The sequence below is a fragment of the Tupaia chinensis genome, unplaced genomic scaffold (assembly GCF_000334495.1).
Source record: "Tupaia chinensis unplaced genomic scaffold, TupChi_1.0 Scaffold000317_1, whole genome shotgun sequence".
In the NCBI taxonomy this organism is placed as follows: domain Eukaryota; kingdom Metazoa; phylum Chordata; class Mammalia; order Scandentia; family Tupaiidae; genus Tupaia; species Tupaia belangeri.
This window is the reverse complement of record NW_006159810.1, coordinates 1,221,793-1,244,645: the sequence shown is the minus strand read 5'-3', so window position 1 is coordinate 1,244,645 and position 22,853 is coordinate 1,221,793. Positions and strand designations below refer to the sequence as shown.

The window sequence follows — 22,853 nt, the reverse complement described above, 5'->3', positions numbered from 1 at the left end:
ACGGGTAGCTATGGATGATATTTATTTTGGATGTTCAGGATGTGGAGGAATAGACATGGGAAGTGCAGGGAAGAAGCCAGTGCTAACCTGAAGCTTTTATTCTTTCCTTTGGTGAACAGTACTTAAAAGACATTTTATACTTAAATATGGGTGAATGATGGGCTGGTAGGTGGTGTGGTGGTTACGGATGCTGGACTCCCACATGGCCAACCGTGGTTTGAGACTCAGACCTGGTGGTTGCTTTCTTACTTTTTTTCTGTGTTCCTCTCTGGTCAATTTAAAATGAATGAATGAAGTTAAATAATTCTTTAAAAAATATATATGGACAAGTAAAAAAGATATGGACAGCTAGTCTAAAATAATCAAGAGATTAACTGGGTGACCAGCCCTCTTAATTTGCAGGAAGAACTCACAAAGTTATGAGTGTCCAAGATCACCCAGGGAGTGATTAATTATAGGGCGGGGTCTCCTAATCCCCAGGCAGCTTGTGTTCCAAGTGACACAGTCAGGAAGTGGCAGAGCCAGGTGTAACCCAGGATGGCTAACGTGCCAGGTATGCCCTGTTGTCCTGTCATGTGTTGTGGAAAAACAGGTATTTTCAACAGGATGTGCCAGAGAAAGTTTGAGCACCATTAGACCACGATGTCTGTGAGTTTCTCTCTACCTGGATTGTCAGTGGTAAAAAGACAACCACCAAAGCGTTATGTCAAGTAGCTGTCTTTTCTGTTTTGATCTGTACTTAAGAGAGGGCATTGTCAGAGGGCCCCTTTAGGATGCGGCTAATTCACCGGGTTCGCTGTAGTACAGGAGTAGAGCGTCTGGAAGAGCTGGATGATTCTTCATCAGAGACTCTTCTTCACTTTGGCCTTTTCTTGAAAAGTTTCCAACAAGCCAGAGGATGTGGCCCTTGGAGAGCATGGCTTACTCTTCACTTACCTGCTGTTTCTGTCCTTCGTAGGCTCTGCCGCACTGAGGTCCTCACATCATCCAAGTGCGCATGACAGCCCTTTCCCTCCCAGCACTTTTTTTTTTTAAAGAATTATTTTATTTAAATAAATTTATTTATTTATTTATTTATTTATTTATTTATTTATTTATCATATATCTATCTACCTACCTACCTACCTATTCATTTATCTATCCATCCATCCATTTGTCTACCTATTTATCTTTTTATTTATTTATTTATCTGCATTTATCTATTTATTTAGTTATCTATCCATTTATTTAACTTGACGAGAGAGAGAGAGAGAGAGAGAGAGAGAGAGAGAGAGAGGAAAAGTGAGAAAGCAAGTTGCCAGGTCCAGGTCTCATCCCACAGTCAGCCATGTGGGAATCCAGTGTCTTGAACCACCATGTCACCTGCCCCCCCTCCCCCCAGTACTTATTCACAATAGAATGGAGAGACTATGTCAATAACCCAAGTCCTCTTTTCTGCTGCCTTCAGTATTTGGAATTTTAAAATTCACTAAATAACTCTCGGGTAAGTGGAATAGTCTTACCCGAATAAGATCTACTCAACTCAAATAAATTATCCAGCCTTTATTGTCATATTCCTTTATCTAGAGAATAATTTGTAGTTTGTATGACTCCGTTATAGCATGTATTAAGGTTATCATGACTCAGATATTATTTGCGACCCTAATTGTCTTCTTGCTTTTCACTTTTATTTTGTAGTTCTTCGTGCCATGAAGGAGGACAGTGAGAAGGTCCCCAGCTTGTTAACTGATTATATACTGAAAGGTGAGTTTATAGTGGTATATGTGCCATGATTGGGAAGTTCTGATTAATCAGTGAATGTATCGTCTAGCTGGTAGATTAAAAAGTAGCTTCCAAAATCACAACTTTTATTAATCTTAGTGTGCAGAGTAAATAAATATGTAACTGCTTTTTGCCACCAGGATTATAGTTTATATTAAAATTTAACTTGTCTTTGAGGTCCTTGGCTGGACCTCAATTTATAATTTTCAGGGCTAAATTATAAACACCGAAGGAGCAGTCGAGGAATAAGATATTGCCATCCTTATGTGGTCCTCGGGGGTGATACCTTGACACTGGGAGGCTGGGAGGGTGCTCTCTGTCATTGTGGGGACAGTAGAAAAGGAAAGACAGATCATTAGCGAGGTTGGCCGAATGAGAAAACAGTCAAATGAGTCAGCAGGGCCAAAGGGAATATAAAAGGAGTTGGTGTGGGGAGCGGGGAGAAAGAGAATGCACCTTCAGCAACCCAGGACTGGAACAAAGGGGCTGTGAATCTTTGGAGCATGATCAGGTCACATGGGAGTCCCGATGAGGCCAGAACAGATGAAGTTAAGATCACGTACTTTACCGAGGAAAGAGCAAACTTTGGATAAAAATTCTGAGAAACTCATTTCATTTTAGGCAGAATATTTTCCAGTGAAATTATTTCTAAAAAGTAGCAGTTAATTTAGGTGACGGATTCTCAGAGCATCACTAGATGCATCTTGTAGTAATTGGTCACGTGTTCAGAGGAGGATCCTCCTGTAACATTTTTTCTCCTCTGGATTCTTTATCAGCTCGCTGAGTTAGGATTTCTCAGACATTAAATATCCCAGCTGGGACATGTCTTCAACTATAGTTTCCTACAAAGGCCAGCTCAGGGGCTCGGGTGAAGAACCTGTGAGGACCACTTGTAAGAGATGTGGCATGGATATAAACACCTGGGCCGACCATTCATGGGTTAACACAAGGGTAGAAAAACAAGTTGACATTTTTTAATATGCTGGGCTTTTCTGGTAGGGGGCTTTTTCTATTAATTCCTGATTTGGGGGGTTAATACCTGATCTCTTTTATTTGCTTTTGTGTTGTGCTAGCATTGGTATAAAAGCTGGATTGTTCTGAGGTTTGTTCTTCTAGATGTGAAACAGGAATGAGACGAACACAAAGAACATGTCTGAATTTTTAATCACAGTGGGTCCCCAGGGCCAAGATAGAACGAGCTCCTAGGCGTCCTGTAGCTACTTTAGCGTCTGTGTGGAAGGACGTCGGGACCCAGAGAACCGAGTGCTCTGGGGGGAAATGCTCTCTCATCCTTTACTCTGAGAACCTAGGCCTGTCATTGTGACCCTCCCCTGCAGCATGCCTTAGGGAAGCAGCAGCCATGTAACTCCGCTCCTCACGCTCGGCCGCTGGCTCCCGTCTGTAAGCCCAGTTCTCCCCCGCACCTGCTTCCGATGAGCTGCTTGTGTGCACGTGTCGTGACTTCTGTCTTGGCTTCATATTCTGAGGACTGGGTGGAAAAGAAGCCAGGTTTCGGACTCCAGCAGCGACACTAGTCTGAGAAATTGAGGGGGGTGCGAGGAGGTGTGCGGGAAGGTGCTGATGTGGGGGTAATTAAACATGCTCTTTTCCACCCATTCTGGAAGTCCACAGCTGGTTAACTGTTCCTCTTCCTAGGGGACCAGTCCTATATTCTGCCTGAGAGGGGGTGGGTATTGCTTAAGGGGAGAACTCGCCTTCCCCTTTTCTGGCTGGGCCTGTCCTTGTTTTAATCCAGACGATTGCGGCTTGGCTGCCGAATACGCCATCTTAGTTTAATGCAAAGGTCAGAAGTGAAAGCAGGTAGATGGTGGCCTCGTTTGGCCTGAGGTTAGGATGGACGCTCTCTAGGCTGATTGAGCTTCCCTTCCTCACTCCTGCGAATTCTCTGCAGCCTCTGCCCCCTTGCCCTCAGCAATGCTGCACCCATGACAGGAAGGAGAGTGAGTGGAGAAACCCATGTTCTTCTTTGACTTCGACAGGCAGTCTGTTTGCCATGCTGTGCACCTCGTGGCATAGGGCTCATGTCACGGGCTCGTTATCTCCTCGCACCCCCCTAAGAGGCATGGCCTTTTGATGTCTCATTTCTGGGAAATTCTGATAAATGTGTCCTGAGAGAACTTTTCATAGTTGGATGTAGCCTCTTGAAATTTGAAAAAAATAGTCTAGATCCTTGCATTAATTAACATTTAGTTTTCATTACTTAGTAGTGTCTTTTATATACATGTGAAATGTATATAAAATAGATGTATCTATACCTTTTGTGTCAATGTGTGCAAGAGAGATGTTGCTGCCTCACAGTTCCCTCTCTCCCCCTCCAGTTCTGTGTCCTACATAGAGCAGCGTTACTCTGGGAGGACCCACCTCTCCTGTGGACTGTGCGCCCGGTTTCCTGTAGCATTATTCTGAAAGCTGGCGGCCACTACCTTCTGCTGTTCGAAACTCAGCCCACATGAACTTGGGTTTGTGACTCAGTATTAATAGATCATGACTTCACTAATTCTTCCCGTTATAGAATGAAGAGGTACTCTCCTGCCTTCTGGAGGTGGTTTTTGTGAAAGCTGAAATTAGGAACTGTTCTCTAACTTAGTACAGTGAGGGAGAGTAATGATCGTGCACAGTTATGTTTTTCACGAGCTGACAGTATGCCCATTTGTGTGTTTATGGCTTTCTACATCTGCACTGAAGAAGTAGATGAAAGCATTGGGACCGTTATCCTGTAGCTGTTCTTCAGTGATAGCAAGAACCGGCACTGACCTTTTTCAGAATAAGTATCAGTGTATTACCTACCAGTATTGTGCAGACACTGCAACTTAACAAACGTGGGCTGTTCTTGAAGACTCAAAACCGGAATCTGCATTACTATGGCCTAATGCTAAGTGAACATCGAAACTGTTGGAGATGGCTGATGGTAGTTTGCTGCTTTCATCATGTTCAGATTTTAACCAGGAAGTTGCCATTCACTTTCCGAACTTTGTACTGTTTAGGGGTCTCCGTGTTTTGTTTCGTGTGTCTGTGGAAAAGTGTACTTTCAAAGCGTTTGTGTCCTGGAAGGTGCTGAAGAAAATGTATACCACAGCACTGCCCACTCCCCACGCCTGTGTCGTGTCCTGTTCATGCCTGTTTTCCTCAAGTGCTAATCCTAGAAGCAGCTACTCAGATACACCGCTACTCACGAGCACTTCGACTGATTGCAAGTCAGTGGCATTTAATAAATGTTTAAAAAAAAAAGATGCCTAAGAGCTTTTTTCTTTTCAGTTGTATTTTCTGTTCTTTCTGCACGTGCAGTGCGAGGTTTGTTCCTCTGATTCCCTGCAGAGTACATCACGATAGGCCACGAGCTGGTGAGACTCATGAGCCTCGGGATGCCGAGGAGGGGAGAGATGGCTTTTCTAGACGGTGCTGAGCTGCTGTGGAATGGCAAAATGCTGCTCTCTCTGGGCCCGTGAGACGGTTCCGTCCCTTATACCATGCGGTACCAAGTATGTATGGGACCTGTCATCAGAGGGTTCTAAAATGTCCACCGAAAGCATCTAGTGCTCACTCCACTCAGAAACGGAGCAACCCTGATGGCAAAGGCAGTAACTCGGGTTGTTTGGTGCCAGTGGAGCATTTCAGCCATAGACTTAAGGTATGTGACCTTGAAGTTGACTCGTTTTATCACGTCTTATCTGATAGTGAATATGTGGAACTTATTTGCCCCCACCCCTCAAGCTGGTGAAGATGCCTACTTACATAGTAATATAGAAATACAATTTTGTTTAGGCTTTTGCCATAGAGCACGTGAGCATGCTGGAGACAGAGAGAGATACAGAGAAGGTGAGAAATTGGGGGGATGGCCATATCGCGATCCTGTCTTCTCTCGGGATTTTGGGCCTGTGTATACACATGTGCCTGGTGTGATTTTCAAGCCACTGGGTCCAGGACCAAATTGCTTGGCCACTTGAAGTCTAGCACCTTAACCATCATGCTACCTGCTGGCCCCACACAATAATATTATTAATAATTTAATTAGATCTGAACTTGTAAAGAAATGCAGCTTTGAAGGGTATAAGATATGACAGAGTCTTTGAGGGATTCGTGGTTGAAGTGATTCCGCAGGGGTCTACTTACAGCTTGTTTTTAAGTTGCTGCTTTGGAAGCGTGTGCATGCGTGCCTGAACTCAAAGTTCCTGTCTTCTTCGGCAGTATACAGCTGTCGGATTTCTCAGCATAACCTCCTGTGCATGATGAGTTAGTCTGGACACTAATCGTGAGCATGTTTACGACCCATGGCCGATGGCAGGTAGGTCCCTTTCTCCCTAAGAACAGCAGCACCCCTCTGCTCTGGACTCTTGGGGGGCTTCCCGTCGCAATGGTTCCTTGGGAAAGGCCTGCCTGCTGACAGAGGTCTCGGGATATCTTGTGTTGCCAGGTGGCCTCAGACGGACAACCTGGAAACAGAAAATTTTCTTTCTAATCCTAGGTACTGAATGTTTATTTGCTGCCCAGAATCAAGTTGCACATAATTCTTTTACAGCTTTTTGTTGTTGTTGTTAGAAAACAAAAACAAACTGTGGAACTACGGTGCACTCCAAGTGCCATATATCTATTTTATTCTTCAGGAAATTATATTTGTTTTTCTTTTACAAGAGCACAACAGGAACCAAAGTAAAAAGAGTAATAGATACAGCACTCAGGATAAATCATATCTTTAAAATAACAACAAAAAAATTTACACCTTGTCCTACATCCTGTTAGTATTTTCATAATATGGCCATGATTGAAAAAAAACAAAAAGCAAGCATTTACAATTTTTTTTGATAGGCTTTTTATGCCAGGAATGGATTAATTGTCAACAAAATTTTATACTAATCAGGCCAATGCAAATCTATTTTGGTAACATTGTATCATTAACAAATTTATTTTGGAAACAGATAAAAATATTGCCCCTTGATAATAAATCTTTTTCCTTTGATGCAAACAGCTAGAACACCTTTTTCTTTTTCTTTTGATATTCTAAGACAAAAAAAAATGGTTAATCTTCAGATTAATAAATTAGGTCATTATAATAATAAATTAATTTTTTTTAAAGTTCAGCAACCTCTGTCCAAGTATTTACAACAATACTTGAAAGTTCCTTTACAAAACAGAACACATTTTCTTTTCACATTAAGCATACTGGGTATCTGTGTCTTTCATAACAAGCATTTTTAAAAGAAAACTTGATGCACAAATGGGTAATTAGTATAAAAGTGCTAAGAGCTGTTTGAAAAGTTAACACTATAGTATACAGTCAGTTATATTTGAGGCAAACTACAACAAACTTCCAGCTTATCGTGGACAATATTCCAGTAGTTGTTTCAAACAGTTTGTTTGAGGAAAAAAACAAAAACAAAAACAAAAACCCAGGAGCTGATTAGTGATGCAGATAGAAACTGCCATCAATGTCTCTGGCCGGTGAGTGAATTGAAAACTGAAAGCAAATCCAGACGAGGAAGAGCTTTTAATAAAGAAATACTCTCCACAGCAGGTGTGATGCTGACTGCTCAAGGTGCACACACACGTACACACACACACACACACACACACACACACACACAATCTTCCTTTCCAATTAAACTACAGGTAGAATGAGATTCTGTGTTATTCAAAAAATTTGTAAGTAATCAAAAGCATTGCTGTGGAATGCCTTTTTATCTGCCTTTGTTCTGGTTAAAATCTCATAAAAATACATTCAACAGGAAAACATAAATTGTATGTGTATAAATATATATGTATATATATTATATACACATGCACAAATACTTTCGTTTTTTTTGAAGCATAAGCTAGTTACATAAATATTCCTATAATTGCTAAAGTTTAGAGAGGCATAATTTTTTGAGTTTCAACAAAGGTGCTTGAATAATATACAATTAAAATGAAGTTTCTATTTTGTAGAATCAGTATATAATAAGGAAAAAAAAATCCCCAAGCAGTCTTTTTTTTTTTTTTTTTCTTTTTTTTTAAGTTTCTCCTTAAGCCAGAGCTTCAACAAAACTATGAACAACCAACAATAGAACGGAACAAAGCGACAACAAACAATGAAGTATAGCCCCTGGAAACGCCTGGTGTCCTTCACCCGCTCCCCTCCTTCCTGGTGTAAGAGAAGCTCCAGTGCTCACATCAAGAAATGCAGATCTTGTTCATTTGCGGACTCTGCTAGGACCTGGCTGATTGGCTTGGAAGAAAACAAAAGCAGCAAAAAAGTAAAACTGTATATATCCTTAACAACCCGCTTTAGAGAAACGTGGCCTTGGCATTTCCCTTGCTTTCTTACTGCCTACTGCAGCTGTGACTGTATAGAAAAGAAACTTGTGGCTTTAGACCTGGGATGGCTATCAAGAGGTTTTAATGCGCTCATCTGGCAGTCCTAAGGTGTTTATGGTAGCTGAATGGCAAGGCCTTTTTTGTTGTTGTTTCCTGCACATTCAGGCCTGAGCTTTGCAGCAACTAGTGCAGTCCTTAGAGCAACAGGAAAAAATATTCTCTGGGCCATTGAACTGCTTTTATTTTACTGGATGTCTTCCCCAAGCCAAGCTGACCAATTTTTCTTCCCAATGCCACCCTCCCACCCTTTTCCCCAACCAAACTCACTGTCCCTACCCCCAGATATCTCTACAACTATATTACAAGCAAATATATCTTAGCAACTTTAAAAACTTTGGTTCTAAGAAAACACTTGGTCAGTTATCTTGAGGAAAAGTGGGAATGTTTGTTCTGCACATTGCTGTAGACAGAGCCCATCCCAGGAAGTTCTTAGCGCTGTACATCAAGTCACAATCCAATACAATCCACCAAGCAAGTGCACAATTCTAGTTTACTTTTAAGAGCAGACTTAGTCGTTTTCTGTCTTTTAAAACCTCATCCGAGCGGCCTTTCTTCACACGGTTTGGTAGAAATTATCTGCTTGTAGATGGTTCTGTTTTTGCATGCTGTAGAAGCCACTGAATCTTGCGTCTGGTTCAGCAATTCTTAGCATTCTCTGTGAACTTTCTACCTGGACTCTGGTTCCTTTCTTGCAGTCCACAGATACGAGCTGATTATTTAAGGAAGAAGGCTATTTAATGAGAAGAAAAAACAAAACAGAATTAGCTACTTTACAAATTGCAAATGAACTAATTCAAGTGAGGTAAGAGCTTCACAATTCACTGGTGGCCAGACAGTAAGTGGAACATGACACCCTGTTCTAGTACCGACTGTGCTTTTATGAGGGATACTGACAAACTGCATTCACAGGTGAAATGTCAATGAACTCTGTCAAATAAGATGAAGAAACCAAAAAAGAGGATTGGTGAAGTAATGCAATAACTATTTTCAAATCCCCGAAGTGCAGACTTGTGTTTAACAGAGTTTCAGAAGAATGGAAGTTACTCTATAGGCAGATTTTGAAATAAAGGGATTATTTTTTTTTCACTTTTTTTTTTGGAGAGGTTTTTGCCATAGGGCGTATGCACTCGCCAGCCAGACAGAGAGAGACATAGAGACAGAAAGCGAGAAATCACCCCCCGCAGGGGGATGGTCATGCCGCAATCCCTTCTCCATTCTCCTCTCAGGATCTTGGGCACACACGCACAGGCGCCCGGCATGAGTTCTAAGCCACCGGGTCTGGGACGCGAACCGCGGTCGACTATGTGGGAGTCCAGCGACATAACCATTACACTAACTGCTGGTTCCCAAAATAAAGGGATAATTTTTAATCTTCCAGGAATAGTGGCCAAGTTGGGCCAGCCCATCTGAGTCCAGCCATCTCATGCAGCTGATGAGCAGGTCTCTGTCGCTAAGTTTAGTGAGTGGCGGGCGCGGCCCGCCCGCCCCCCCCCAGCCACTGTTTCCTGACCCAGCATATGCCCTGCAGAGAGGCTGTGCCCAACGTGTATGTGACAGACATTTTGTATGGAAGGATTAAGATGGCAGGTAAGCTTAAATAATTAGGCCGTTTCCAATTCTGAAGATTGTACAACTTAAAAAACGAAGTGCAAAAGGCAGAATTAGAAGAAGTTATGATTTATTTCCTCTCATTAATACCGTTCCTCGCTTGCCCTTCAGAGTAGGCCAATGCAAAGGCCCTTTGTATTGAAAACCAGTCTATCCACTTTCTTCCTCAAGAGGCAGTCCACCTCTCTCCATCTTGTCTAGTGGTATTATGCCACCTTTCCCTCTGTGCTGGGCTTTGACACATCTGCCCACCCTTTGGACTTGTTATTTTCCACTTCTCTTCATGCCTTCTCCTGAGTATTTGTGATTTCTTTTCTTTCCAATGTCAAGTTGATAGATGGCTGAGAAATAGCAGGTGGTTAGGTTCTAATTTCTTTTGTAAACCATGATTTCAGAATCAACCAGAGGTAGTTGTTCATTTGAAAATTTTGAATGAAAAATGTAATGAAATGAGCAAAAGTTGTCATAGTGTCATCGTTTAAGAGACTGTAATGTTCTCGGGACAGCATACCTTAGTCGGTGTTCGATACCAGCAAAGCAGTGGTATCCACTGTTTTTTCTGATTGATGAATAGGAATGCTATAATAGAGATGAGGCATATTATTATTGGAACCACAACCGTGGCAATGGAGTCCAGCGAAGAATCTTCGTTTGAGTGCAGCCTGTTGTTATCTCTGTAATCTACCTGGAGGTGACCCATATCTAGGAGAAGAAAACAAAATTATTTCCTAAACCAGAATTTTTAAGGATTATTTGAATTATGTTGCAAAGCTGAGGATGCGGGAAGGGTCTGGGTTTATCTCCTAGGTCTACCTCACCCCACAAGGGATGCCTGGCTGGGGTAGAAGCTCAGCATGACAGACCTGATTGAGGGTGACTCTCTACCTCAGGAAATAAACAAAGTAGATTTTTTTAAAGTAACTACATTTATAAAACATTCTGATGAAGGTTACAGCAGGTGGCATGGTAGTTGTACTGGACACTCCCACATGGCTGACCATAGTTCTAGACCTGGACCTGGTAACTTGCTTTCTCACTTGCCCTCTCTCTCTAGTCAAATTAAAATAAATGAATAGATAGGGTTTTTAAAGATTTATTTATTTAACCTTATTTTGATGATTATTAACATATATGGTCTACTAAGATTTTAAGGCAGAAATGTGAGCTTCCTGCTTCTTGGCATATAGGTGAGTAGGGCAAAACAGTTGATCCTTGAATAATGAGGGAAGGGGATGAGCATGTTGCCCCATTGTGCAGCTGCAAATCTGTACAACTGGATTCCCTAAACCTTAATTACCAATAGCCTATGCTACGGAAGGCCTTATTGATATAGTTGATTAACACGTATTTTGCATACTCTATCATATGTCCTTTTTTTTTTTTTTTTTTGAGAAGTTTTTGCTGTAGGGTGCGTGTGTGCCCACCAGAAAGAAACAGAAAGCAAGAAATCACCCCCCAATCCCTTCTCTTCCATTCTCCTCTCAGGATCTTGGGCATACGTGAACACGTGCCTGGCTTGAGTTTAAGCCACCAGTTCCAGGACTCGGACAGCGGTTGACTACATGGGAGTCCAGCGACATAGCCATTACGCCAACTGCTGGTCCCAATATATATCGTATTCTTATAGTAAAGGAAGCTAGAGGAAAAATAGTCATAAGAGAAAATACATTTACAGTACTGTATTTTCTAATATGTTGAAAAAAATCGTAAGTGGCATTTATACCACCTCTTCATCTGTGCCACTTTGCTCTCTGTGCTTGCCTTTGACGCATCAAACCTGTGGTGTTTAAGGGATGGCAGCATATTCTCCTACTGACAGAGGTAAGAGCGAAGACTAATCAGGTCAAAAGCTGCATCAGCAGCTGGGGTCTTTCAGTTGATCTTCTGGTTTGCTGGGCACTAAGGCCTTTTCAGGAATTTCATTTTCCTGCATAATTATACTACAGGGGGCAACTTTTAATTTTGCTCAGATGAATGAAGATCTTTCTATTCTTTAAAAAAAAAAAATCGGGACCAGCAGTTAGCGTAAGGGCTGTGTCGCTGGACTCCCATGTAGTCAACTGTGGTTCAAGTCCAGGACCTGGTGTCTTAAACTCAGGCCGGGCACATGTGCTGGTGTGGCCATCCCCCCTGGGGGGTGATTTCTCGCTTTCTGTCTATCTCTGTCTGGTAAGCGCACACGCCCTATAGCAAAAAAAAAGCCCTCCCCTCCCCCCCCCAAAAAAAATCATTCTTACAATGAACGTTGTCCAGAGATAAGGTTAAATATATACCAACCATGGGCAGTCCTTGTGAAGTTTCCTTGCATTTTATTTCAAATCATTACTATCAGGTTTATAATCAAAAGGAGTTACTCATTGCTTTGGAAATGCAGTTCATGATATAACACCGCTCTGTGATAATAAGACTGCCCATGGTTTAAAACTTGGAAAGAAAAATGCCAAAGATAATATATTATTGATGAATTCAGGTTTTCAGTACACAGTGACTAAAGTGTCTCATATTCCAAATGATATAGGAAAGGGTTTTGGGAGTATATGTCATACAAGAAAATTAAGGAAAACGCAGCTACTACTGGGGTCTGTTTACAAAATTCATTCCTTTGGTTGTCTGATAGAAAGCTCAAAGCTAAAAATGGAAACAAGTATCAATAAGATTCACAATGTCTTTAGGAAAACAAATCAATTGCTTAGGAGAAGCATACATTTTCTTTTCTTTTTTTTGGAGAGATTTTCACTATAGGATGCGTGCGCTCACCAGACAGAGAGAGAGAGACATTAAAGACAAAAAGCGAGAAATCACCCCCCAGGGGGGATGGTCACGCCACAATCCCTTCTCCTCCATTCTCCTCTCAGGATCTTGGGCACACACATACATGCGCCCGGCTTGAGTTTTAAGCCACCGGGTCCGGGACGTGAACTGCGGTCGACTACGTGGGAGTCCAGCAACATAGCCATTATGCTAACTGCTGGTTCCCAGCATACATTTTCTTGAGGACAATTTTCTGCAGGGACTTCCTAACGGGTCCTGTAAGGGGCACACAGCAAGTGCATACTGATGGCCTGAGTGAGTGCAGAGTGCACGGCTGCAGCACGTCAGTGAGCAGCTCCAAGCTTAAATAATTAGGCCGTTTCCAATTCTGAAGATTGTACAACTTAAAAAACGAAGTGCAAAAGGCAGAATTAGAAGAAGTTATGATTTATTTCCTCTCATTAATACCGTTCCTCGCTTGCCCTTCAGAGTAGGCCAATGCAAAGGCCCTTTGTATTGAAAACCAGTCTATCCACTTTCTTCCTCAAGAGGCAGTCCACCTCTCTCCATCTTGTCTAGTGGTATTATGCCACCTTTCCCTCTGTGCTGGGCTTTGACACATCTGCCCACCCTTTGGACTTGTTATTTTCCACTTCTCTTCATGCCTTCTCCTGAGTATTTGTGATTTCTTTTCTTTCCAATGTCAAGTTGATAGATGGCTGAGAAATAGCAGGTGGTTAGGTTCTAATTTCTTTTGTAAACCATGATTTCAGAATCAACCAGAGGTAGTTGTTCATTTGAAAATTTTGAATGAAAAATGTAATGAAATGAGCAAAAGTTGTCATAGTGTCATCGTTTAAGAGACTGTAATGTTCTCGGGACAGCATACCTTAGTCGGTGTTCGATACCAGCAAAGCAGTGGTATCCACTGTTTTTTCTGATTGATGAATAGGAATGCTATAATAGAGATGAGGCATATTATTATTGGAACCACAACCGTGGCAATGGAGCCCAGCGAAGAATCTTCGTTTGAGTGCAGCCTGTTGTTATCTCTGTAATCTACCTGGAGGTGACCCATATCTAGGAGAAGAAAACAAAATTATTTCCTAAACCAGAATTTTTAAGGATTATTTGAATTATGTTGCAAAGCTGAGGATGCGGGAAGGGTCTGGGTTTATCTCCTAGGTCTACCTCACCCCACAAGGGATGCCTGGCTGGGGTAGAAGCTCAGCATGACAGACCTGATTGAGGGTGACTCTCTACCTCAGGAAATAAACAAAGTAGATTTTTTTAAAGTAACTACATTTATAAAACATTCTGATGAAGGTTACAGCAGGTGGCATGGTAGTTGTACTGGACACTCCCACATGGCTGACCATAGTTCTAGACCTGGACCTGGTAACTTGCTTTCTCACTTGCCCTCTCTCTCTAGTCAAATTAAAATAAATGAATAGATAGGGTTTTTAAAGATTTATTTATTTAACCTTATTTTGATGATTATTAACATATATGGTCTACTAAGATTTTAAGGCAGAAATGTGAGCTTCCTGCTTCTTGGCATATAGGTGAGTAGGGCAAAACAGTTGATCCTTGAATAATGAGGGAAGGGGATGAGCATGTTGCCCCATTGTGCAGCTGCAAATCTGTACAACTGGATTCCCTAAACCTTAATTACCAATAGCCTATGCTACGGAAGGCCTTATTGATATAGTTGATTAACACGTATTTTGCATACTCTATCATATGTCCTTTTTTTTTTTTTTTTTTTGAGAAGTTTTTGCTGTAGGGTGCGTGTGTGCCCACCAGAAAGAAACAGAAAGCAAGAAATCACCCCCCAATCCCTTCTCTTCCATTCTCCTCTCAGGATCTTGGGCATACGTGAACACGTGCCTGGCTTGAGTTTAAGCCACCAGTTCCAGGACTCGGACAGCGGTTGACTACATGGGAGTCCAGCGACATAGCCATTACGCCAACTGCTGGTCCCAATATATATCGTATTCTTATAGTAAAGGAAGCTAGAGGAAAAATAGTCATAAGAGAAAATACATTTACAGTACTGTATTTTCTAATATGTTGAAAAAAATCGTAAGTGGCATTTATACCACCTCTTCATCTGTGCCACTTTGCTCTCTGTGCTTGCCTTTGACGCATCAAACCTGTGGTGTTTAAGGGATGGCAGCATATTCTCCTACTGACAGAGGTAAGAGCGAAGACTAATCAGGTCAAAAGCTGCATCAGCAGCTGGGGTCTTTCAGTTGATCTTCTGGTTTGCTGGGCACTAAGGCCTTTTCAGGAATTTCATTTTCCTGCATAATTATACTACAGGGGGCAACTTTTAATTTTGCTCAGATGAATGAAGATCTTTCTATTCTTTAAAAAAAAAAAATCGGGACCAGCAGTTAGCGTAAGGGCTGTGTCGCTGGACTCCCATGTAGTCAACTGTGGTTCAAGTCCAGGACCTGGTGTCTTAAACTCAGGCCGGGCACATGTGCTGGTGTGGCCATCCCCCCTGGGGGGTGATTTCTCGCTTTCTGTCTATCTCTGTCTGGTAAGCACACACGCCCTATAGCAAAAAAAAAGCCCTCCCCTCCCCCCCCAAAAAAATCATTCTTACAATGAACGTTGTCCAGAGATAAGGTTAAATATATACCAACCATGGGCAGTCCTTGTGAAGTTTCCTTGCATTTTATTTCAAATCATTACTATCAGGTTTATAATCAAAAGGAGTTACTCATTGCTTTGGAAATGCAGTTCATGATATAACACCGCTCTGTGATAATAAGACTGCCCATGGTTTAAAACTTGGAAAGAAAAATGCCAAAGATAATATATTATTGATGAATTCAGGTTTTCAGTACACAGTGACTAAAGTGTCTCATATTCCAAATGATATAGGAAAGGGTTTTGGGAGTATATGTCATACAAGAAAATTAAGGAAAACGCAGCTACTACTGGGGTCTGTTTACAAAATTCATTCCTTTGGTTGTCTGATAGAAAGCTCAAAGCTAAAAATGGAAACAAGTATCAATAAGATTCACAATGTCTTTAGGAAAACAAATCAATTGCTTAGGAGAAGCATACATTTTCTTTTCTTTTTTTTGGAGAGATTTTCACTATAGGATGCGTGCGCTCACCAGACAGAGAGAGAGAGACATTAAAGACAAAAAGCGAGAAATCACCCCCCAGGGGGGATGGTCACGCCACAATCCCTTCTCCTCCATTCTCCTCTCAGGATCTTGGGCACACACATACATGCGCCCGGCTTGAGTTTTAAGCCACCGGGTCCGGGACGTGAACTGCGGTCGACTACGTGGGAGTCCAGCAACATAGCCATTATGCTAACTGCTGGTTCCCAGCATACATTTTCTTGAGGACAATTTTCTGCAGGGACTTCCTAACGGGTCCTGTAAGGGGCACACAGCAAGTGCATACTGATGGCCTGAGTGAGTGCAGAGTGCACGGCTGCAGCACGTCAGTGAGCAGCTCCACAAGGAGCCAAAACGCTAAGTCCAGGAATTCGGCTCAGTGGTCATCTGGCTGGCTTCAGGCACAACATTTAGAATAGCTAGGGTAACAGATCATTAATCTCCCAAATATTGCTTCTTCCAAAAGAAGTATTACAAAGATGGGAGAGCAGTGATTTTGGAAATGTGCTTGGGGTAGACAGGAGGCAGTACTGAGTCATAGCAAAGAGCAAGTCCATATACTATTCTGATCAAGAGTTCTATGATAGTGTAATGGTTATGTTGTTGGACTCCCACATGGTCGATTGGGGTTTGAGTCCTGGACCCGGCAGCTTCAAACCAAAATCCTGAGAGTAGAAGGGATTGCAGCATGGCTATCTCCCCGGGGTGTGTGTGTGTCTGTGTGTGTGATTTCTCACTTTCTGTCTCTCCAGTGAGTGTACATGCCTTATAGCAAAAAAACAAAAACAACAAAAAAGTTCTACTTTACAAAAAAAGCAATATGGGTCTTGCTTTACTGTTGGGTCATCAGAAAAGTCATCATGCATTTTTGCACAGGAAACCATAATGTCATGACTTTTCCAATGACCCAATACTTCGCTAATGAGAGAAAAGAAACATCTTTATTATATATATTCCTGAAAGAACAGAACAAAAAACAAAGGCATGAGATGAACCTCATGACTAGAAAAAAAAAAAAAATCACTCAAGTAATAAACTGAACTTTCATGGAGTAAAAACCCCCTATCCATAATTAGAGGGTATCCTGATGCATAAATGCTTATTAGGGAACCCCTAGGGACAATGAATTTGCTGTTACTCTGCTTACAACGTTTTTTCACACACAAAAATTTGAGAGATAGCTCAGATACTCCTGACACCAAGCTCTTATGACTATTTCTAAGTATGTAGGGCTAGGAAACTGTTTAGTCAATTACCTGCAGACTTATTTTATCGACATGTGGTGTTACATGTATGTCATCAAGCAGGTGGTACAGTGGCTAAGGTGCTGGACTCCCACAAGGCTATGGTTCAAGTCTTTGACCTGGCAGCTTGAAAATCACCCTGGACATGTATGTGTGTGCCCAAAATTCTAGGAGAATAGATTATAGTGTGGCTATCCTCTTGGGAGGTGATTTCTCACTTTCCCTGGTGAGCACAAGTGCCCTATGGCAAAACACCTTAAAAATATTGTTGCAGGAAAATTTTAAAAATCTGGAATAAATAATCCCATATGCAAGATATCTTAACTGACTAGAATGCTTACCTCTAGGGAGATGGATGATGTCATTTTCGCTAGGTGTGGGCCACACAGGAACCTCCAGGTCAGTCTCTCCATGATGGTTTGTCTTCTCAATGGGTATATTGGTTGGTTCTGGGACATACATTTCTAAAAGGAAAGAACATTTTCATAAGCAATCAAAGAGAAGCTGCCTTATTTTTTGGTGTTTGTATCCTTACTCCAAATGGACACACTTCCTAGGGGTATCAAAGACCTAGTTCATGCATTTACATCATGAATGAAGAGTCGCTAGCATTGGTGGGAAACACTGGAATGTTTTCTACTCCACTAGTATCAAAAACTCTGCTTTTTCATGTCAAATGGTGTTGGTACTATAGTTTTGTGTTAAGTGATGGGGTCTGGTTGAAATAGATTTTTTTCTTTTTTTTTTTTAGTTCCTATCAGTGAAATTTTCTATTTGAATAATTTGCTATTTAATCCATGAGTGTTGACTTATTGTTACATGTCAGTGTAGGTCCGGGATTTGAAAAACTGTCATCTACTTTCTGTGCATTATTCAGCATTTTCCCTTCCACTCCTTCCCTCAGGTGGGACTGGACTGTAGGTGGACTTTGTGAGGTGCTGCCCATCATGTGACCACTGGAACTGTTTAAAATGGAAATGGCTGTCAATATATTTTCATTTGATCATATAGGCACTTTGATCAGCAAGATACTACAACATAAAACGGAGTGGTAATAGTCTTTATCCCAAATATTAGGTCTTGTCTTTAAGTCAGATTCCAAAAGGGACCTGTAAAAAAATTCAGAGCTTTTTTGCTTCTACAAATATTTTGTATCTTTACCTCATCTGGATGATAACAAACACAGTATAGAAATAATTTTCAAAATGGAACAAGAAAAGTCTATCACTCCTGTACTTCCTCTTGGCTGATTCTGCCATATTATTAACTGCTCTTTTTATTTTTTTAAAGAATTATTTAGTATTCTTCGGTTTGATCAGAGAGAGGGAGAAAGCAAGCCACCAGGTCTGGGACTTGAACTACAGTCAGTCATGTGGGAGTCCAGTGGCCCTATCACCAAACCACCTGCTGGCCCCATTAATTGCTTTTTATAAAGAGAGGTTACTCAACATTTATAATTGTGAAACTAACTCACCAGAGCCTACTTTAGAAAAAAAATACATAAAGGGACCAGCAGTTGGCATAATGGCTATGTCGCTAGACTCCTATGTAGTTGACAGCAGTTCGAGTCCCAAACTTGGTGGCCTAAACTCATGCCAGGCGCATGTGCCCAAGATCCCAAGAGGAGAAGGGATTGCAGCGTGACCATCTCCCCTGGGGGGTGATGTCTCACTTTCTGCCTCTCTGTCTTCCTGGTGAGCACATGCTCCCTATAGCAAAAACTTCTCTAAGAAAAAATAGAATGTAAGAAAATAGTGAAGCCGGCAGGTGGTTGAGGTGCTAGACTCCCACATGGCTGACCGTGGTTCAAGTCCTGCACCTGGCAGTCTGAAAGTTACAACAAATAAAAATGTAAGAAAATAGTTAATTAACAATCCTCTCTGCAGAGTGACTGTTCCAAAGTTACAGGCTTTTTAAGTAAACCTTAAGATGAATTTTTTTTTTTTTTGGAGAGGTTTTTTTGCTATAGGGCGCATGTGCTCGCCAGACAGACAGACAGAGACATAGAGACAGAAAGCGAGAAATCACCCCCCAGGGGAGATGGTCACGCCGTAATCCCTTCTCCTCCATTCTCCTCTTGGGGTCTTGGGCACACATGCACACGCGCCCAGCGTGAGTTTTAAGCCACCGGGTCTGGGATGCGAACTGCAGTTGACTACGTGGGAGTCCAGCGACATAGCCATTACGCTAACTGCTGATTCCCATAATACACATTTTCTATGAACTTTTTGAGAACCTCTTTTACTTGCTAAGTGTTCTCTGAGTTATCTATTGGATTGTTGGGAAAGTCATGATGCATTCTGCACAGAAAAACATGTCTGCCCTGGAGAAATCAGCTTTGAGGTTATGTGAACTGCTCAAGGCTCTACACCTCGTCGGTGGGATTCAAGTGGTTTTGTGATTTCTGGCTGCCTCCAAAAATCCCTGTTGGTCTGAGTCACTTCATCTTACTTCTTAGACATGGCAGGAACTAGGAACTCTTGAGTTTTCAAAGGTTCAGTGAATCCCTATGAACTCTAGAGTGAAAGATGGAATTTACTTAAAGTATCATTTGTATAGACCAGGGTATGAATCAGTGTTACATCAGAGTCACCTGAAGAGTTTATGTGATTATTCTTAGGTCTTGATTTGGTAGATGTAGCATAGGTGATTCTAGGAGCTATGTGTGTGTAGGGGAATGTCATTCACTTGCTAAAAGACCCTCACAATGTGATATGAATTATCTGAGCAGAAAAACCACCCTGACATTCACAAGACATCTAGTGCCACAATGCCCTGCCTCATCCAACTTTGTATGTTGAGTCCTCCTATTAACAATGCGCCAACCTGCCACTAGCTTCTGAGGCCCTAGCATAAAAGGTGAATGCAAGGGGATAGCAGGTGGAGTGAAGGTATTAGACTCCCCAGTGGCCAACTGTGGTTCAAGTCCTGAGCCTGGCAGTTTTAAATTTGACCAGAGAGGGAGGCAAAGTCAGAAAGCAAGCTGCTAGGTCTGGGACTTGAACTGCAGTTGGCCATGTGGAAGCCCAGCGCCCTTAACTACTATGTCATCTGTTGGCACGATAAAAATTAATTTTATTTTTAAACCTCCACAGAAGCTTCAGAGCTGGGATTAATTTCTCAAGTTTTTTTCTGAGAACAAACAGCTTTGAAATCTTTGTGCCTCGTTACTGGATATAGGTAGGTTTTAGGGGAAATTCCACCTAAGACAGATACTCGACTATGAGTTCTCTTCTAGCAGATGCTTAGAAAGGGAGATTTAGAAGGCTCTGTCTAGGTTGAAGGAGGTGTCTTCTACAGCAATGGAGTCCTACCAGGCAGGCCCTGGGAATACAGCTGTGAGCACACCAGTGCCGTCCTCAGTCTCGCCTAACGGCCAGTGCTGGACAGTTACTTTGCACGGTCCAGCAGCCCATGGCCTGTCCTTAGCATACGCTCACTGTGCTCAGCTTAGCCTTGACTAAACCCATCTACCAGGAGGACAAAGCAGGGTGCGTGTGGTGGCACAGACCAAGTGCTCCCACTGCCATCACAGCATTCTGGGAGGGGGCATGTGCTATCCTGATGAGACTTGGAAGCCTGACACTTTGGTGAGGCGCCTTGGCTAGAACCAGAGAGAGCCAGTGAGAGAACGGGAAGGAATCTAGTCTGGCAGCCCATTTTTGATCAAATATGAGGTGGCAAAAGCTAGACTGACTGCTGAGAAATGATTACTAATACGACAAATGCAGAGTTAACTTCTGTTAAGTTTTTTTTTTTTTGGAGAGGTTTTTGCTATAGGGTGCATGCGCTCGCCGAAAAGACAGAAAGCGAGAAATCACCCCCCAGGGGGGATGGCCACACCGCAATCCCTTCTCCTCTCGGGACCCTGGGCATGCAAATACACAAGCCCGGCATGAGTTTTAAGCCACTGGGTCTGGGACTTAAACCGTGGTCGACTACATGGGGTACAGCGACATAGCCATTACACTAACTGCTGGTCCCACTGCTGATTTTAAGTTTTAACCCAACAATAAATCCTAACAGATGTCACTGGAGAAACATTCACCAAGGATGTTACCAATCTATACTGTTACTAAACCCACAACCCAGAGGAATGAACCTTGACCACCACCACTTGATTTCAGGTCCTTACGGTCACAGTTCGGACATCTGCAACGCATGTTACAGTCATCCTGGCCTCTGTCTCTGTTCTCGTCCCTCCTGCACACCACCCTGTTACTGCCCCAAACACCTCTGTGATTGTGTCCTTCTGCTCAAAACTGAATCTCCTTACAAAGAATAAAGTCTGCACTCCTATTTGATAACCCTCTAAACATGTTGGCTAATACCATTTCCTGTTCTTACCTCCTGTGACAAGAGCTTACTTCTCCAGGGGCACTGACTTTTTTTTGGAGAGCTTTTTGCTATAGGGTACATGTGATTGCCAGAAAGACAGACAGAGAGACAGAAATCGAGAAATCACCCCCCAGGGGGGATGGCCATGGCACAATCCCTTCTCCTCCATTCTCCTCTCGGGATCTTGGGCACGCACACACACATGCTCTGGGTGTGAATTTAAGTCACCGGGTCTGGGACTCGAACTGTGGCTGACTACATAGGAGTCCAGCGACATAGCTATTACACTAACTGCTGGTCCCAAGACAGGGGGATGGAGGGGGGCACTGACTTTAACCTTACCCAACTCAGGGTCTTTAGTCAGATTACCCTCATCATTCCAATGGAAAAAAAAAACCCTACCTGTTGGTCAGGGTCTAGCTCAAATCCTTTGTGAAACCCTCCAAGGCCACTCTACCTCACAGTAAAATCTCATCTATGAACTTAGCACTCGGAGCCTGGATCAGTGTTGTATAACCACTGTCTCCAGTTCACCCCTCCTGCGCTCTGTTGAAGGCACTCTAATTGGACTCTACGTCATCACTGTACTGCAACGGCACTTGTCGAGATGATGACGACAGACTTGTGCTTTTGCTCCAACTCTCTGAGAGAGGGCAGGTGAGGAGGGGCTAGCAAAGGAAACTAGGAGCCCCAGAAACAAAGAAAGTTGGTGACGGTGCAAGTGGGATGCAGAAGGGGTTTCAGGGAGTTAGGACTACACCACTGAATCAAGTGCCACTCTCAGCCAAGGGAGGTGAGCAGTGAGAACTGTGGTGCATGAACAGTGTCCTTTTTCAGGTTTAAGTGGACGGTTTTTAGGACTGTTCAGTGGGAGCAAGTCTGCACAACTAAACCAAAGGCCAGCGTGTGCAGCTCTCAGGTAAACTCTGGGTTTAAATGCCCCATTTCACAGTCGCTCAGCAAAATGCCAGGGTGAACAGGGCAAGGTTCCTGAATGCAGTGCTGCAAGAAAACACAAAACTGAGGAGGGGCTCCAGGATGGGATCTTACAGCAAGTCCTCGCTTTGTTCTGTGGTCTATATTGCCCGGAGGTTCAGACTGGAAACACTGCCTGGAGCCCGTCATGATGAAGGCTCAGGTCCTGTATTTTTGGGAGCAGAGGTGGGGGAAAGGAGATGTTTTTGAAGGGAAACAGATGTGGGCACTAGGAGGGGGCTGGAGGAGGATATGGGCAGCTGTGGGAGTCTTAGCTTTGAAACCTGAAAGACAAGCTGACACGGAGTGTGTGATGTGGGAAAGACATGGGCTTGGGGGCGTTCCGGGGTTACATCCTACGTGGGAGAGATGAAAAGTTCAGCCGAGGGACTGGAAGAAAGCTGCATGTGATGGCATGGGTACTGGCTGAGAATGAACTAGAACTACATCCTTCGCATGCAGGCCTTCCGTTTTGGTTCTGCTATATATTCACGAGGTAATGGCTCTCAAGCCCCTTCCTGATTGTCCAATCTTGGACCTTATTCACTAGGCTAGTCCAGCACTGCACTGAAACTGCTATACTGGTAGGGCAGGCATCATTAACAGGCCTGTAGCTTTTTTTTTTTTTTTTTTTTTGGGTGTGTTTTTCTTTTCGGGGTTG

General features: G+C 42.7%; 2 protein-coding genes across 2 annotated transcripts in view; one reads left to right on the top strand and one right to left on the bottom strand.

Moving 5' to 3' along the window:
• FEZ2 (fasciculation and elongation protein zeta 2) overlaps positions 1-5,001 on the top strand; it is a gene marked incomplete at its 5' end in the record, with an annotated part of 60,955 nt that extends 55,954 nt beyond the window's left edge. Inside the window, 2 exon segments of the mRNA XM_014588912.2 lie at positions 1,678-1,743; positions 4,101-5,001. Of these exon segments, the coding sequence (XP_014444398.1) occupies positions 1,678-1,743; positions 4,101-4,117 (83 nt within the window).
• A 1,356-nt stretch (positions 5,002-6,357) lies between these two features.
• Positions 6,358-22,853, bottom strand: part of CRIM1 (cysteine rich transmembrane BMP regulator 1) — a 218,335-nt gene continuing 201,839 nt past the window's right edge. Inside the window, exons 19-21 of the mRNA XM_006151377.1 lie at positions 17,221-17,343; positions 13,379-13,569; positions 6,358-8,860 (exon numbers count right to left, since the gene is read on the bottom strand). Coding sequence (XP_006151439.1) covers positions 8,684-8,860; positions 13,379-13,569; positions 17,221-17,343 — 491 coding nt within the window. The 3' untranslated portion in view covers positions 6,358-8,683. The remainder of the gene's footprint in view (positions 8,861-13,378; positions 13,570-17,220; positions 17,344-22,853) is intronic.